This window comes from Pollicipes pollicipes, unplaced genomic scaffold (genome assembly GCF_011947565.3).
Source record: "Pollicipes pollicipes isolate AB1234 unplaced genomic scaffold, Ppol_2.1 Scaffold_1472;HRSCAF=1727_pilon_pilon_pilon, whole genome shotgun sequence".
Lineage (NCBI taxonomy): Eukaryota > Metazoa > Arthropoda > Thecostraca > Pollicipedomorpha > Pollicipedidae > Pollicipes > Pollicipes pollicipes.
This window is the reverse complement of record NW_023595945.1, coordinates 19794-38118: the sequence shown is the minus strand read 5'-3', so window position 1 is coordinate 38118 and position 18325 is coordinate 19794. Positions and strand designations below refer to the sequence as shown.

At 52.7% G+C, this 18325-nt stretch overlaps 1 protein-coding gene across 2 annotated transcripts; it reads left to right on the top strand.

Annotated features, from left to right (window-relative positions):
* The first annotated feature begins 2052 nt into the window (after positions 1-2052).
* Positions 2053-7790, top strand: LOC119096844 (transcription factor SOX-21). Of its 2 annotated transcripts, none has more exons than XM_037219924.1 (2): positions 2053-3349; positions 5574-7790. In XM_037219924.1, exons 1-2 carry the CDS (start codon positions 3172-3174, stop codon positions 5714-5716), a joined length of 321 nt encoding a protein of 106 aa, XP_037075819.1. In that variant the 5' UTR covers positions 2053-3171; the 3' UTR covers positions 5717-7790. The 2 variants fall into 2 exon arrangements, with proteins under 2 accessions (XP_037075819.1, XP_037075739.1); XM_037219844.1 differs by having other exon boundaries at positions 2063-3349.
* The last annotated feature ends 10535 nt before the right edge of the window (positions 7791-18325 follow it).

Sequence of the window (18325 nt, the reverse complement as noted above, 5' to 3'; positions counted from 1 at the left end):
CCGTCATGCGAGGGGACGAGCCGGACGGCGCACGGCGGGCCGCCCGCGGCGAAACGGGGCGGGGCGGCTGGCGCGTGATGGATTGCTCTCGCGTGTGCAGGCGCGCAGGCTGAGGATTAAAGTTAGCGCGAGGTGCTAGGTTGATGTTAAAAAGTGAACAATGTACACGTGCCAAAGCATGTACCTACCACCCCAGCTGTCACGCATCGTGTGTTGGATGGCCTCGCTGGGGTGCCCTTCTACACACTTGCCGCTATCGGTACTCGCGCGCCTACACCATGACGCACCGGTCATTAAGTGGCGGCGGGGTCGGATCGCGGTGTCCTGATGGCGCCGTCAAACGCAAGCAGAGCGAACAGTTTCTTTACAAATTTATTTAAGTTCTGAGGGAGCAACTGTTGGGACCAGTAGGTGCACAACCGGTTCACGTTCACACCTGAAACCAACTGCCCACTGTAGCTAAACTGACGGGCGAGCCAGAACACGCGTGAACAGATCTGAACAAGGCAGAGCTGACCAGAACAGGTCGGAGCGAAGCGCAAGAGCCGGCGTAGGTTGCTCTGGCTGTCGCTGCTGACCCGTCAAGTTTCGAGGAATCACCGCACCCTGTTACTAGCTGCGTATATATGATACGACGGGATCTGTTTCAAGTGATCATGTGTGCCGCGATCCGCTCTGACTGTCAGTTAAGGGTCCGCTGGTCCGCCTGTCAGTTAAGATGCGGTGGCCAGTGAGTTAAGTTGCGTGCCTGCGCACCGGTTGTGGTGCCACTGATCCCAACAGCTACTCTCTGTAGAATGGGTTTGTTTAGCTCGTGTTTGTCAGCGTCGCCAGATTTTTGCGACCCGCCCGAGTATCGGCAAGCGAGTGGTGTGTAGAAGTGCGCCTTCAGCAAAGCCATCCAACATACGGTGCGTGACGGCTGGAGTGGTTGGGACATGCGTGGGCGTAAATGCTTCCCGTCAAGGAAGACACAAACTGCGTCAATTCCCCAAAATGTCAGCCGGCGGTCCGGTCCGCTCCGGCACTCAGGGATCTAGCCCGCAGATACCCGCCGCGGTTCTTGCGAGTCAGATCAGGCCGGGTTAAAAAGCTACATTCGTAGGCCCGATATCCAACATCTGAAGACTGGCAGACGCGTCAATGGTGATGGCTTGTTGCGGTATTGGTTTGTGATGGTTTACGCTGTCGCGATTTCTAGTTTCGTGGTTTCTACTTACGCCAGATTTGGCTCAGGTTGTTACTCTCGATCATCACTCCCGTTATCTCAGCGTTTCACTTAATTCATCGTTTCTCTAGCAAGCTCTCACCAGGCCGCTTAAATCACCGAATTTCACCGCCTGACCGATCACGCTCAGGCGCTGCCTTTGACCCGAACTTGAACTTCGCGACGAGTCCCGATGCAGAGCTGACATGCACCGCCGCGCTGTTGGGTGCGCCGCTCACCGAGTGGGCGGAATGCTTCGCGCACGCGACCCCCATGAAAGCCGCGATGGCGGCGTGCATAATTCAGCCCGATATGCCCGGATTGGTGTCATTAATGCCGGCCGGTGCGATCGGTCATTTATTTATGGCGGCGGATCAGTGGCGGCAATCAGCGGGGCATCCTGCGCCGTAAATGCCCGCCCCCAGCTGATTTGTATTGGTCTTCAGCATAGCTGGTGGGGCTCAGGCGTCGGCGCCGGAGAGTGTGGCGCGTGCCCTCGTGACTGATGTGTGGTGGTCACTGGCTCGGCTGGTGCCCAGTGACTGCTGGGAACCCGGTGGCAGAACAGAGTGCGTGCATGATTTGTGGTGGAAACTTCCTGCCGTTGGTAATGTATCGTTCATCAGCTTCACTGTTGACACCAGATGCCATCATAGTGTCCTTTGGACGATCTACATTGTCTGGGGCTCGAACATGGGGAGGGGGGAGGGGGGGGGGGGGGGGGCAGGAATGCACCAAACGGCAGGCTCCGCTCTCCACGCGGTTTTTATGATGGACCGCGAGGCCGCGCGCGTGCTGATGTGGCGCCCAGTACATACCGGTGGAGCCTGCGTGCGCTGCCGCTGGTGGGTGGGGGCTACTGTGACCAGGCTTCCGGTGGCTGCCAGCAGCGGCCGGAAGAGGCCCGCTTCCGGTCTGGTCTGGGCGCTGCAGGCTTGCAACAAACCACCGCGTATGCTCGTTGATGGGTATGTGGCGAAGGCCATCGTGGTTTGGCACGGAATGGTTGCAAACAGATGTAAGAGAGTAAGAAAATGCTCCGCATTATGGGGGCCATATGCGGCCCTAACAATGAGGACGACACTATGGGACTTTTATTTTTGGACGCTTTAAGGACTTTCTCAGCGCCAGGTAGCGTTGAATGCTCTCTAGGGGGAGGACAGCGAGCTCCTAGGGCTCTTTGACTGTCATTTGAGGCCTGACTCCTGAATACGACCTCCAAATTGTGCACTTAAGTCGTGCGAGGATGGAGAGGGTCAGTTTGATCCCGAAATATTTCCTAAAATAATTTCCGAACAGTGTGACGTAGCCACGTCAAACTTTGTTTACATGTAGGCGATTTAATAGCCCGTCTTTTTGTGTGAGAAATTGTAGGTGCCCCTCAAGGTCGCTGACCTGTGAAAGGTAGAAGCCAGGCCATGGCTGCCAGGGAAAATGGCTGCAAGAAAATCGCTCAATGTGATACGGTACGGAGTGTTGGAGGAAGCCATGCGTTTCTATATTTTTAGACAAGAAGACGGTTTAGTGTGGGATTACGACCAATTGGGTTTACATTGGAATATGTGTGAAGATCAGACAGAGGTCAACAACTTATCGGTTTTATTGCAGAACTTTTTACTTTTTCACTTTTTAAGAGGTATTTTTTGACACTCATAGAATCTCAAGAGAATTTCACATTTACCCCAATCCACTGGCGTCACATTCAGCCGTTCACCTGGGCGCGTGTTGATGATCGGGCCCCAGGGGCCGGACTTCCCCTCTGGACCTAAGGCGGCGGGGCACGTTCCCCCTGTGCCCTCTCCTGCCTTACGCCACTGGGAGGTATCATCATGTGAACAGAGTCGTTACCTGCGATCCGCAGACATCACCCATGGCGACAAGAGCCGCACTTGGACTGCCCGGGCGCCCGTCGCCTGCTCTTGACGCCCCGTGTCTCCTCCGGCAGGCTGCAGCCCCCGCAGTACATGTACCAGTCACCGTACGTGTCGCAGAACCCGGCGCTGCTGGCCGGCCTCTCGGCCAGCGCGCTGAGCCCCAGCGCCGGCCAGCAGATGTACGACTACCAGCCGTACGCGGCCAGCTTCCAGGCAGCGGCCGCCGCCGCCGCCGCCGCCGACCCTTACTCGTCACAGGTGGCAGCAGGTACGGCCGTCGGAGACATGCGCGCTGTGGGAGGACAGGTGACGAGTGACGATGGGGGAGCGTGGTGGCGACAGTGTGGGAGGCCAAGTGACGAGTGACGGTGGGGGAGCGTGGGGGCGACAGCGTGGGAGGACAAGTGACGAGTGACGGTGGGGGAGCGTGGGGGCGACAGTGTGGGAGGACAAGTGACGAGTGACGGTGGGGGAGCATGGGGGCGACAGTGTGGGAGGCCAAGTGACGAGTGACGGTGGGGGAGCGTGGGGGCGACAGTGTGGGAGGACAAGTGACACAAATAGGGGCGAGGGTAGAAACCGGTTTGGGGCTATGGCTTTCCGCGCGTTATCATGAGTTGATGTGAAAGTTGTGTCGTAATGTGGAAAGCGGCAGCCCTGCTGAATGACGCCGTTCCTACACCTCCGCGAGTTGCGTGTGGTCCGTAAAGAGCCGAGTGCGTCTTCCTAGGATTGACATTGATGTAAGTTAATGTGGTGGGCGTTTCAAAGGTGACCATGAGCAGACCCGTTCCACCCGGCAAAAACGATTGTCTGCAACAGGCGTGCCCCTTTTTCGAATCGGTTGGGGTTCATTCGGTAAAGACGACCTAACCTACCCGAAAAGCAGACGTATCTCCTTATTTCGGCCAGTTATGTTCAGGATCTCAGTGTCAATATTAAAAAAACAGGCCTGCGGCACGCTTAACTTGGTTTTCATTTTTGGGCTGTGCCCCCTCCCTCCCCACCCCAACCCCCACGCCGATTGTAGAATCTTACGTGCGCCCTTATTCAACAGTATCTACATCAGGTTCGCAAATAATTGGTAGAAATCTGAGACAAACCGATTGCCTTTACGTGAAACTCCGGTTTTAGATGGGAAGCTGCGCAGACAGGCGGGTGTGACCAGCCACCGTTTACTTGAAAACTGCCACATATTTCAGTGCATTTTTTGTCTCAATCCGGGCGTCATTATTGCGTGAAAACTCTGCCAATTATTGCAGACTGGTCTAACATGGGTGTAGGTCAAGAAGGTATTTGGGAGGAATACTGCCCCCCCCCCCCGAAAGTTTACAGAGTGCCCCCCCCTGGCGTGCAGCGAAACGCCGCTCGTAACCAAACGAATTATTTGAATGCGCGGCATTGAATGCATGTAATTTCCCCGTTTGTTTGGAAGCTCTTGAGCAGGCCCACTTGACTGCGAAAACCGGCTTTGCCAATGACACCCGCGCTTAAGATCTGACTTGTGAGGCGTTTTGTTGTGGTATGCAGCAGGTCACCCGTGGCGGTGGCGGCTGCTTTAGTGTCAGGTTGCGTCACAAGTTTAACTACCTCGAGTCCCATCCATCCCTTCGCCGTCCACCACGGAAACGACACTCGCTGCGTCGCAGTGGCGTCGAGGCCATTCGGCACCGCGATTTGAGCGGTGGTGATATCCGTCCAACGCCGGCAGCCTGCACCGGGCATGCCTGGCCTCTCCGACCCCCGTCACCCCTGACGACCGCCATTAGCGCGTGCCACCGCCGCCGCCACTCGTGTATAGATTTAAGCACCGCCGCGCGCCACTAAAGCCGGCCTCCATTACTTACCGCCATGTAACTCGCCGGCCGTACTTAAAAACACATTGGGCGGCGACCGAGCGGCGCGTGGCCGTCAGCTTCCCGAGTCGGCCGCCAGGGGCGCTGCCAGCCGACGAGTGCTGGCCGCGACACAGATGTTGCTTTCAGCGGCGTTTTGAAGCTATCGATCGGGATAGGCGTAGGGCGAGGGGAGGGGAGGGGGGCTGTGGTCGGCCCTGCTTGACTGCCGAGAGGCCACTCGCCATTGATTGGGCCGGCTGCCCCGCAGAAGCGGCAGGAGCTTCAGGTGTGCTGACGACTCGGTTACACCTGTAATGACGGCTTTGTATGCATAATGTATGCACACCGATAATACTAATCAATTCTTTGAATTTATTTCCCTTCGTTTAAAGGCTGTGTGGCTTCGTGCGCAACATAATCTTCGGATGATTTTGCACTGCACAAACGATAATGCGCGCTGGGTTCGCAAAGTCACGGCTAGAAAAGAACCGGTCGCTGCTAAATTTGGGATCTTTGTGATGACGGGACGTGACGGGAAACTGCTGTGCCGTTCGACTGCTCGACTTGTGCACCTCGTCTTAAAGATGTCGCCAGTCGTCTCCCGTAAGCCGTCATCTTGTCCCTCGCATTCTAACGTGGCGCCCCCTGTTGCAGCGAACGCGTTTATGCCGCAGTACGCTGGGTACCCGGTGCCCGTGAGCTCGGCTCTGGGGGCGCAGCAGATCTCGCTGGCCAGCTCGCAGTACGCAGCGGCCGCCGCCGCCGCCGCCGCCGCGCAGGAGGCGCGCATGCAGTGATGCCGGCCATCGCTAGAGGCGCTGGCATCGCCGCCGGCCGCGGCGGTCCGGCCGGCGCGGCGGGGGCAGCGTCGCGCGGCGCGCCTCAGGGCAGGTGCCCCGGACCCGCCAGCGCCGCCAGCAAGACATCGCCGACACAGGGCGGCTGCCCCGCACATGGCGGCGCAGTGCCCCGCGGCGGCGGGGGCTAGCGTTACCACGGCAACGGCCCAGTCGGCCGCTGGCCGCGGGACGAGTCATCCTCTAGTATAAGATTCCCCTCACAGATGTCGCCGCAGTGTCGGCAGCGTTTTGTTCGGCAACTCCGAAATTTCCATAGTCCTCTATTGTTGGTGGTGTAGGCGTTACCAATCCTGTTAATTGTTAACGGAGGTCGCGACTGTGGTCAGTTATACAAAATACCGAGGGGCGCGGCACGGTCAAAATAGGACATTTATTCCACTACTTTTTAGAGTCCAGTTTCTAAAGCCTTTGACTTCTCTTCATGTACCGATTCGCGCAGATGCTTTGCTTTTTAGCTTCTTTTTCTACATTGCTATCTGTATTTTTTAACTGTGATGTTGTGGAGGGGCCTTGGCCCCTACCACCTGACCTGCAAGGTCAAGGCCACTGCTGACCTCAAGCACACCGTCAGGGCAAACGGGGCGGACATTACAGCTTCCCCGCCAGGCATTGTTCATAATGTTGATATACACACACACATCTACGCGTATGTTACGTGCCAGGCGATGGCGGCGCGGGTACAGCGCATGCGCAGTGCAGCGATACCGCCGGAGGCAGCTCGGCCCGTCCGGAGTCGGGGCCTGCCTCGGCCACTGTTTAACGTTACCGATCATGTGTACTTGTTAGAGTAGGCAACTAGCGTTTAAGGCGGGCGACGCCGCGCGGCGTCCGGCGCGGCGGACGACGGCAGTCGGGCGCGCGCGAGAACGAATGGCTGGGACAACAGCAAGCGATGTACATAGTTGCACACACACACGGCGAGAGACGCGCGCCGGGACGCAGGCGGGCGTGCACCACGTTAGGCTAGACATGAGGGGTGGCGATGCGGCGCGGTCGGCACAGTCTTGGCCCGGCTCGCCGGACGTTCTAGTCAGGCCGACGGCGCCGCACGCGCCGCCGGCACCTAGAAGCCGCCTGCCGCTTGTTGACGCGACGAAACCGCTGCTCCAAACAGTGCCTTCGACAGCGTGGTGCCTTACAAGTGCCTGTTTTTACCGAGCGACTGCGGCCGTCGGCAGGCAGCGCTGTTTTCGCGTCCGGCGCGGTCAAAACACATTTCCCATTTCCAGCGCGCGCTGTTTTGAATATGTTTTCGGCCGGCGACGGTGCATTGATTCGACGCCGCCGGGCAATGCACGCCTGTTCGGCTCTCAAAGCTGCAATTACACGCCGTCTCCCATGAATAATAGAGCCGGTGGTCGGCTAGACCGGCGTCCGGAATCAGTGCGCGCCCATCGACCGCTCGAAGCTCAACAATATTTGTGCACTGTGCCACTTTGGCCGGCGATTGGCCGCCTCGTGCCCACTGTGCCACTTTGGCCGGCGATTGGCCGGCCGCTCGGCCGCCTCGTGCCCACTGCGCGCCGCGCGTGGGGCGTCTTTCACGCAGACACCGCCGGGGCAGCGAAGGAGGGGTGCCGCCGGGCGCGGCGGGTCGCGCCCGGCGCCGGCACCAGCCGCACGCCACACCTGTGTTCTGTTGCTCAATGCGAGACTGGCGCAGCTGTCTGGTGCAGGCGAGGCGAGGCGGGGCGTGCGGTGGCGCGGCGCCCGGCGGCGCTGACGCCTGCCGACCTTTGGCCTTTGTCCGGCGCCGGTGCAGCGCGGACCGTCCGGGAGGCCGCGCCGGTCTGGGCCGGTCCGGTGTCGGTCCGGTCGCCTCCGGTGTCCGTCGCTAAGTCCGGGCCCCCCAGGTCACGTGGGAGGGACGCCTGGGACTCGATATCGTTTATTGGGCGGCCCCCGGTGTCCGCTAGATAGGTGACTGGTTCAGTGTAAGCAGACAGACAGGTTTATGATCTGTGTAAAAATGTAGTAAATTAATAGGCATCAATAAACGGAGGAAAAAGCGTGTGTTTTCCCTGCCTTGACGGGCTATATGCGACAGCCGTCATGGCGTAGACGAGGCAGTGCGCTGCACGCAAGTGTGGTGAGGACGATGAGGAGACTGCAGTCATGAACAGCGCCTGGTGACTGTAGAACGTCAGCAGAACTCGAGCGCCATCAGGCTGGTGCCACGACAAGTGCGGACAGATGGTGGTCGGGCGGGGCGATGATGGGCCGTGGGCACTGCGGCGCCGGTAATGGCGGCGGCAAACGGCGCCCCAGAGCGTCACAGTGCGGCGTGAGTCACGCCGTGAGGGGGGGGGGGGGGGAATCGATCGACTGCGATCGATTTTGGCACTGGCTTTGGCAGCCGGACCAGAGCTGCATTCTCTCCCACAGGACCTGCGACGGTGAGAGCTGAGCAGCACGCACGGGGTGAGCAGGACGGCTAGGCGATGATGACGAAACGAATTAGAAGGGTCACAAGCAGTGAAACACAATGGGTCTGTTAAACATCAAATTATGTGTTTTTTCTAGATACCAATTCTTTTCTAGAATGTTTCCATCGCTAGAAATGTTCATTCTTAGCAAAGACGTATTCAACTGAGGAAGAACATGAAAAACAAGTACGTGATTTCACTATTCTGACAACAGCACTGCTAGCTTTGCGAGTAAGACAGTACGTCAAGCAATATATGGAAGCCGGTTGCATTGTCCACCCACAGCGCTTAAGCTAAGGCCAAAAAGTCGTCGAGCTCATGTTTGAAGAAGGACACGACTAACAAAACGATCGATAACCTATGAATCAGGACGGAATGTTGCAACTTTCCACGCAGTTCACACAAAATTGTCCTTTTGTTGGGGCCAATGCCCTCAGACGAGGCGTCGCATTGGAAAACGCAGATAGACAGACAACCTATACCTGCGCCAAATATCACGGACTGTTTTTGCTTCGCCCAGGACAGATCAGAAGGTGGAATTCTGAAATCGTCGTCAGATCTGTAGGTAAGTTTACGAAATCCAAGGTCGCTGCAGTTTTTCGATCATCAAAGCTGAGAATCGTTTGCAATTTTATGCGTGAAATTCCGGCAAGTAAAGCCTGGTCGAAGAATTTCACTTACCGGAGGCTTCCACTGCAAAATTTCGCTGAAAGATTCCGTTGCCAAGCTTCACGCTGTTCGCTCTCCGGAAAGTTATACGCACTCATGCGCGTTCCGTGGAAAATGCCCAAACCACCCGAACTATCCGGTAAGTTCCCAGACGGCTTCTAAGTACTAACGCCGTAAACGTCAACTCGGAAGACAAGGAAGGAGAGCTGAAATCTGCTTTTGTGGGACATTTCAGCTACCACTGTGAGTGCACATTTCGGTGAAAGATAAATGGAGGGATTCTAAACATAGACCCACATTCCTTTCCATTTCATTAGAGACGCAGGCTACAGCAGTACGGGAGTACCTTTATGGCAGGTAAATCCGCGACTAAGGGGCGGAAATGCTCATGTCTAACTTGCCGCCCAGCTCACGTTAACATACTTAAGTTAGGCTGCTGCACCGACATGACCTCGGTCTTTTCCATGCAGCATGATTACAATCCCCAATATCTGACCGTGCTGCGACAAAACTTCAAGGATTGCATGACTTATAACCGGGCCACCCTACACATCAAACCTGATCAAACGTAGTATATCTATATTCTACCACACTATTCTTGCGCCTTGTAGCATTAGTGGTATTACGGTCGTCACACCACGTCACATCGTCAATAAAGCTTTGGCGGCGGTGCTCGATAACCTGCGAGAGAATCTACAGTTCTACAGCTACAGTGCTCTACAGCTACAGTTCTATAGCGCCGGTTCGACCAATAATATCTCTCATTCATTATTTCCGCATGATTCCCGCGAGCTGTCGGCTGGCCCGTGGCCGACGATCGGCATGTTTCGTGTACTCTTCGAGGTCAGGGTTGAGCAGGGGCGGATTTTGAGCTGCGGGGGGGGGGGGGGGTGGACCTTTCCAGTAGGCCTCCTGAGCAAAATGGGTCTCTTTGCTGGGAGGAGGGGGGGGGGGGGCTCCTGGGCAGCGTCATATTTAACGGAGGGAGCGTAGAAGAGAGGCATAACGAGCATGTACCCCTGATATGATCAGTATTGGATGCATCAATATCCAAGTGGATAAATGTTGACAGTCAAAAACCCGGAACAGGGGCCTCTTAATTGATACAAGGGCATTTCCGACCCAGCAAAGGATCGTCCTGTCCAAACACAGAGCGCCCAGTTCCATAAAAGAGCCTTTTAATGCATAGAGGAGCCTCATAAATCCGGAACAGGATCCTTTCTATTCACGAATGTGCCTCCAAATCCTGCAAAGGACCTGGATACTCCAGAACAGGGTACCATTATTTTGAATAACGCCTGTTCATTCCAAAACAGGAGATTTTTATCCGGAGCAGCGCACTGGCCCACGGACGCATGAGCTTTGCCCCCCGGAAGCTAAGAATAACGGCCTCTTGATATATATATATATGGACAGAGCCTCCTTATTTAGAACGGGGGTTTCTTATTCCAAATGGCGGCATCTCGAGCCAATGAAGGGCCTTCTTTATACTAAACAGAGCCCCCTGGACCAGAAAACGGGCCTCTTGGTGCAGGAAATGGGCATCTGGGTGGGGGTGGGATTAGTGCTTCGTGAGTCAGTCATTGGTCCTTCCTTCACATGAGTTTAGGTAAGATATGTGTAATTACAACACCTCAGTTTTGATCAAAGGTATCTGTCAAAAGTTTAGGGGGCAAACACATACCACAGGCGGCTGGACGCCGCACCAGCGGTCTGTTGCATCAGTCAGTTCTGGAGATCGCAAGGCGATCCCGCTCTCTGTGATTGGTTAAGCCTGGTAGCTCCGCCCAACATACGATGTGGTATTCGTTTCTCATTGCTTAGTAATGACGCGATATTGCACAATTTTTCGTAACACGTGTTCATGGCTCGTTGCCGTTTGTAGGTAGTATACGAGGCGAATCGTTTGCTATCGTGCATACTCATAATGCTTACTTGATCTGAAGACACAATATTGCTGTTGATTGAGTGCGTGGACACTGGTGTGGAGTGATTGTTGGTGAGTGTGTACTACTCGCAAATAGAAGCTGTAACCTGGTATGATCTATCCTTGCCTAACTCAACAGGACCAACACGAGCGAGGCCGTCACTGGTCCTCACTATCACGCAAGCAGTTATAAATATGCTACAACGCGTGCTCGTAGCTCGCAAAGCAAGAAAGGATCTGCGGGGGGGGGGGGGGGCTATCCGCGCGCTCTTGCGCTACGAATAACTCCGATGCACAGGCAGTCCGGAGAGGTTAGGGTTATTGCATCCGCGCTTTGGATTGCAATGGAGCGTGAAAACGTGCATGGTGGGGACAAACTGGGGAAACAAGATCCTATTTTGGAAAATTAGGGGAACATATGGTTCTCCCGTAGTGGTGCACCCATACCCCTGCCGATGATCCTTTGTTCCAGGAGAGACCAAAGACATCGCGTTTGCGAAGAAAGGGCTGCGAGTTGGTTGCAACAACGATGCGTTGTAGACGAGAGACAATCTCTCATGCAACACTAAAATTCGACAAAAAAAATACCGGTACACTTACCGCACACACACAGAATACCCAAAACACTGAAAAATACAAGTGTCAGAGGTACAGCCATGGTGCAGATGTAAGATCACCCGCTGTAGTTGCGTATGAAAGCAGGACGGGTGTTGGAGCTGTGCCCCCTCTCCTGGACGGGGCGGTGGCCACGCTCTCCCTAAAGCCGAAGACCTCAAAACCTTTTGGCAGCTTACACGGCCGTAGGGGTTCTAAAACATCAAAGGATGGACTTCAAGGCATCATAATGGGATTTCGAGCTGAAAAAGCCATCGAATAAAAACAGAGTCCGTTTAGCCGCAAAGTGGGGGCCAGAACGGGCCCCAATTTGGAGCCCGCATGGACGAAGCCCTGGCTACACCACTGCCCAACCGCTGCCCGGATGGTTTTTCCGTGACGAGAGACAGCCGCGACAGCAGCATGTCACCATCCTATCCCCGTGATCCTGCTCGGAGGCGGCGGGAACCGTGACAGCTGATGAACGCAATGAGCGGACCGGAAATAGCGATGCAATGAATCCGCGGATTCACCAAACACGCTGGCGGTGAAGACCAGCTGCAGGTTCTCCTTTCGTGTCAACAACTAACAAACGATGGACGGACTCTGTCGGAATTCCAGCCCGGAATCCCGCACATCTCATGCCAGCTTGTTCATAAGTTGCAGTGATAACATGACGTGCTTGACGGAAAAACCGTTAAAATCTGAGTGATAGCATGATCTGTCCGTTATCTGCAGCATAGTATTACTGCTTCTGTTCATGACCCAGCGGCGGCTAGCGCAAAAATATTTTTAAAAAACATGCAGGCTGGAAGTGCGGTGATCCATCAACTTAACTGCCCTTTTTAGGTGTCTTACGCTGAATCGAGCTCATGAGACTATGAAAAACCGGCGAAGCCAACGAATTTTGACTTTTTTTCGGTTGTCGGTATGATTATCAGACTTGCCGAAGATCAGAGGTCAGAGGCCGTCATGCCCGCGGGCTACCGGCTGCCGACATTCGCAGACCATCTAAAAGCGTGAACATTCGGGGCAATGCTCAGCTTCTGTGTTCTCATATTTTTTCCAGGTGGTCGCAGACCTGCTTTAGAAAAGCCGCTCAGCAGTATCAGATCCGCCTGCTGACGCATGGCGACGGGCGACGCGCCAGGAGCCTCATTCGCCAATACGCCATCCGTTTTATTCGCAACACCATGAGATCCGCAAAACGTAAGCAGAGCAGCCCCTGCGAACATGATCATGCCAGGGACTCATGCCTAACCATTGATCACAGTTTGATCGCAGCTGCTCTGACGTCGCCCTGACAGATCAACCAACTAGCAGACGGGCCCGGGTACGCCGCAGTGTGCTGCTTGGCTGGGTAACACTGGCGGAGGAGACCTGTCAGACGCCAGCATCGCACAACACTGATCTGGCGGCACTGTCTCACAAAATGCAATCATGGCCGGTGGCAATTATGTTTTAACGTCCTGCAAACTGCTCCACTTATCGAAGGAAACCGTCAAACAGCCGCGACCCTGAGCTCACCCAGCGCCACCTACAAAACACGCGCGTGCGCGACAGAGCCACCTGTCAAAAAGGGACTCTGGTTAAAATCAGCCATTCCAAAAAGTTCGGAGCGAGTTTAGAAGAATCGTAAATATTAGGGATGCAGCCAGAGATACACCTTTTCACACCCTTCCTCACTTTGTCGCTTTGGCTAAGGATTTCGGAGGAGGGTGAAGGGTTCATAATGGTGCCACCGTGTGCTGAGCTTGAACACCAACTTCATCATAATATTCAGTATTGGGTGACAACCTTCTCATGGACGGTTGTCCGTGCATACGTGATGCAACTTTGTCAACCTTTTTTTAGACATTTTGCGGTCCTGGGTGTTCAAGCTTTATCCCCACGCTGCCTTTTATTTCCACAACTGTACAGCGTAAGGTAGCTAAATTGCATATAGTACACACGCTTCATACATGCAGGAAAATGAGGAGGGCTACGTCAGTTTGCGTGACATTTACGGATGGGAATATCGATTTCATGCCTATAGATGGCTATGTCATATAGCTACAGCTGTAGCGAAGGAGTTTAAGAGAGCACGTGTTAGCTTTTCGGCAAATGGCTATGAATGGCGCTCTTTCGAATGATATAGACTACGCTGCATCAGCGTGGTACATTGTATCACAAGTTGGGTTGAATTTATATACCTATCATGCAAAAGCAGGGTCGACAGAAACTCTCCGGAATGGGAGCAGTGTGATAACCATTTTTGGCCACTTTGTTTAAGTAAACGCTCGCGGGGTCGATGCTAAGTGTTCAGAAAGTTTAGACGACCGAGCCCCGCGGCTCGATGGTTCCAGCGCCCCCTCGGGGATGTATGAGTCATGAGTAGGGTATGACAATTTGCTTAGGGCATGTCAACATTCGGTCCAAGCTGCTCAGACGCGGACCATGTTTATACTGCTTCAGTTAAGATATTGATTGCTTGATGCGATATGTATTTAGTACGTGTTTAAGTGTCATACTATCTGACAGGTTTCAATGTTACCCTCCATTTTTCATCAATTCAACGAAGCGAAGCTTCAACCACATCGGTGGACTTTGACCACCTTGAATGCTGAGCATGGAATGGATGCAGTTGTGTCCAGGTTGACAATGAGTGTTTGCTGGGGCTTGTTGTTTAGATTGTTGAGCTATCCGCTCACGGCCGGGAGAAAATTGGATGGCCTCGTTCAAACAGCATTGATCAAAATCCCCTAATTTTGCAACATCTGTCCACAAAGACCATAATACAACGTAATCCCACACAATTGAATGTCTTGACACATCTGTCTAACGCATTGCGTAAATCCCAAGAACTACACCGTGTTGCCCAGCTATATAAAATGGATCCCTTTCCTTTTCGGTTTTAACTCCCAAACATTTTTTGTGTTTTAAATACCCATGCTCACCAGTCATGAATTCTTCTAAAATGTAGGTCGTCAAACGAAAACTGGCAATAGCGACCTATAGGTAACCGGACAAATAACCAAAACGCATTTAGCCGAATGTCTTTTTGCAGAATGGATGCAGCAGAAGGTTTTTTTTGGCGACGAGTCTCTCTATCACCTTGTCAAAAAGGCGTACTGCAACAGTGTGGAAGCAACATTGGACAGTTATCTGCCGACATGCCTTCTTTCCCGAGTGTCAAATTGACAAAATTTTAATGGGTCAAAATGCATAGTAATCAATTGCCAAGTCGCAGGCATGTTCTAAATATGAATGCCATTTCTAGAAATTCTGTTTAGTTCAATGCTTATTGTCGAAGCATTCTTTATTTCTTTAGAAACGTACTCAACTTCAGACGAAAAGCTGCAATAACCGAAAGCCAATTGTGCATAGCCTTAACAAATTTGTGCATCTTTATTTACAGTCGAATGTTCATTTTCCGAAACGCTGTCTAGGCAAATATTTATTAGCTAATATGTTCCTCATTCCTATGCTAATTAAATCTACTGAGCTGAATACTAACTAGAATTATAAAAAAATGGTGCGATTCTATGATGCAATTAATTATGATAAAACGATAGCTGAATGCCAACTGAACACCAATGAGCTGAAATGTTCTTTATTCACTTGCGCATCATCATGCCGAAATGCTCTTAAGTTAAATGCCTATCAACTGGACGTTTTTTTAGTCCAATGCTTTTACGCCGGTATGTTGTTGATGGATTGTGTACAGAGGCCCCGCAACTCTCGCCATGTGACCGTTTTTTCCGCCATCGTCCTACGAGCGGAGGCCTCAACATCCCCGTGATGTCCCAAAAACTAAGCAAACCAGAGCCATGGAAAGAGCGGCAGTGAAAATCTCTGATCGAAATGTCTCGGAGAGATGCGACAAAACAATGGCGAATGCGATCAATCAGGTCGATCCTCTTGTTGCCGCAAGATCTAAGTTCGCTTTGGCAATACGGAAAACGGTGCTGAATAGCCCTTTACAAAGTGTGTCGGATGGGGTCCCGTGAACAGTATTGATCAAAATCCCTTAATTTTGCAACATCTGTCCACAAAGACCATAATACAACGTGATCCCACCGACAGATGTGGCTAGTTATGTGTCATGCCAGGTCAGATGTGTGATGGCTGTTGTTCCATTGACCCGTCACGAATATCAAGAACAAAACAAGCTTAACCAAACAGAGAAATTCGATGTCATTAGCAATGTTGGTTCCGCATCACCAAACATGCAACTAACTCGTAACGTTGTTCGCAAGCCGTAATGCTGCAACTGCTGAAAACTCTTGCTCGTAATGCTGCAACTGCTGAAACCGTTCAGAGAATCAACTGGTCAGCCAACTAAATTGCATTGGTTTAACGTTCTGGTCAGTAGCTGAAGGGCATTACGTCCCATCTGGGGTCCCCAGCGGCTTTTAGTCTAGTGATAGCCCACAGGACCGTGCGGAGACCCTCAGAAGGATGCATCACAACCGGCTCCCTCCTCGATGCGGCTGGCCCTAAAACTGAGACATCTAGCAACGGATCGGCGCAGTTGCCCTCTATAATGCAAACAGGCTATTTACTGGCACAGGAAGTCCAATAATTGGTATCGAGACACTAATTCGCCTTGTCGGTCCCTGGTTGGAATCGTACAGATGATCTCTCGTCCGGTTCTGGTATCCTTTGCTGGCACAGGCTTCTCCACTGTCTCATTATACATGAGAACCCCCTCTTAACATTTCTCTTGAATCCTTTCATTGTCAGGAGGGTCCAGACCAGCACAATAGACCTTTTGACATACGGGGTCCCATCATCGTCCCTGTTCAGTAAATGTGCTCTTGGCCGACCTGGGGCTCATTGCCGACATATGGTCTCCTACTAGGGACTGCGGTCACTGGCCAACAATGTGGGTCCTTCATTGTTACAGGTGTCCCGACGAATGTAGGATGCTCTCTAATTGACATTTAGAGATCTTGGTCTTGTCTCTGCTCTGAAAATACCCCTAGGCCCCAGAATAGCACGGAATGGACTGTTCCATATGGCTGTTCTCAGTCGATTGCTTCTAATAGAGACACGGTCGCACGGGTCTCCGATCAGTGCTAGAGCTACTCTTACATTTTAGGGTCCGGCCTTCAGGCTGTGATTCCTCTGTACGATCTCTGGTCTGCTCCTCGAACCCTTCAACCGGGCTCTCGATCTTCGGCCCCAAGGGATCAAAAAAGAGCCTTTAGAACCGATGGGATCCATGGAGCCTAAGAGGGAGGTGGGGGGGGGGGGGGGGGGGGGGGGGGGGGGGGCTTGCTCAGTTCGGTTCCCGGTGAAAATAAAGCTTTAGGGGCTATTTTAAGCGCCTGGAATCTTGCATCGCTTTAAAGCACATGTTTGGGCCGATTATGGTGTTCCAATTTATATTCGGGGCTCATAAAAATACTCGTTATGATGCCCCTACATGAAGGCTATTGCTGCCTATTCACCGTAGGAGCTGAGCTAGGATTTCAACAATGCAAGGCAGGGGAATTGTGGTGCCCTTGTATTTCGGTTGCCCCCTGAAAGGGAAGTTTTGGACCACCTTCAACTGTTCTTTCAATCGCCCACTTGCATTTGATGTCTCAAGGAAATTAATGCAGTGGTTGTTCGAAAGAAAGGTGTCGCTTGGCCGAATGGGCCGATGCAGGATTTCGTCAATGGAGGGGCACGGGCATTGTGATGACCGGTCGTAAAGCCCCAATGACAACGGGGGGTGTTGGTGCCTGTTTCCCTGGACAGGATGCCCCTTGCCTGAACGGTCTGATTCAGAATTTTTCCATAGTGAGAGTCACACCGATTGCAATGCCAATGGACTTTGGCGCCCTTTTAAAACTATGGTTTTGGGCTTTGTAAATGGCCCGCTTTCATTTATCACCGTTTGGCAATCAAGATGATGCCGCCCACCAATGACGGTTTTTGTGCCTCCTTACCTTGCCTGGTATTTTATCAGGGCGGAAAGCTCAACATAGTTTTGCCCCTGGAATTAATGGCTCTTTCAGAATAAAGAGCTAGGGCCCTTTCTAGTACTTTGTGGAACTGCGTGCTTCTTGAAAATAAAGGCTATGTTGCCCCGAAATGAAGGCTTTGGTGCTCCCTCACCTCATGGGCCGACGCGGGCTTTCGTCAAGGGCACGGCACGAACGTCATGGTGTCCCTGCAGTTCGGTGTCTCACAAAAATATAGGTTATGTGGTTCCGAAATGAAGGTATTGTTGCCCCTTTACGATGAGAATTGGTGCCTCTTCAAGGGATCCAAACCTCATTGAACCAAAGGGGGAGAGGAATGACCCCATCGGGTCATGACCATGGCCATGACCCGAAGTTGATATTGTAGTACGTGTGTTAACAAGCCCCCGCATTACTGCATTATGGATAGCGATGTTGCGGCGTTGTCATGGGATTAAGTCATATGGCAGCAACGCTATGGCGGTGTGAAAACGCTGTTCTTTGCGGGTTGGTTTAAGCATAAATATTTCCACAAGCCGAATTTTTTCGACCTGGCACATTCAATGAAGCAGTTCCAGCTGGGAAGTGGCGTTGGTTTGCACCAGAGCCACAACATTATTGCTGAAATGCGCTACCAGCCTGCCCCTGAGAGACAGATGGGCTACCCATTCACCAGTGGTTTATCCCAAAGAACTTTAGCCGGTATTGCTTAGAAACAGTGTGTAAAGGGTACAACATGCAACAACAGCAGCAATATTGGATAGAAATGAGGTACGGCGGGCTAGACGAGCTCGCAGCATTCTGTTCACCTCAACTTGTTTGCATATTGGAATGAAACGTGATGCATGATACCCATTCGCTTAAATTTGTTTGCGTGTACACGTATGTTCGGTCATTCTAATTCTTAGATAAGCACTGTATCGTGGTAAAGGCGGACAATCGTTCTTTGCTTAATTCCCTGAATGTTAGTGTCTTGTAAAAACTATGGCTTGCTGTT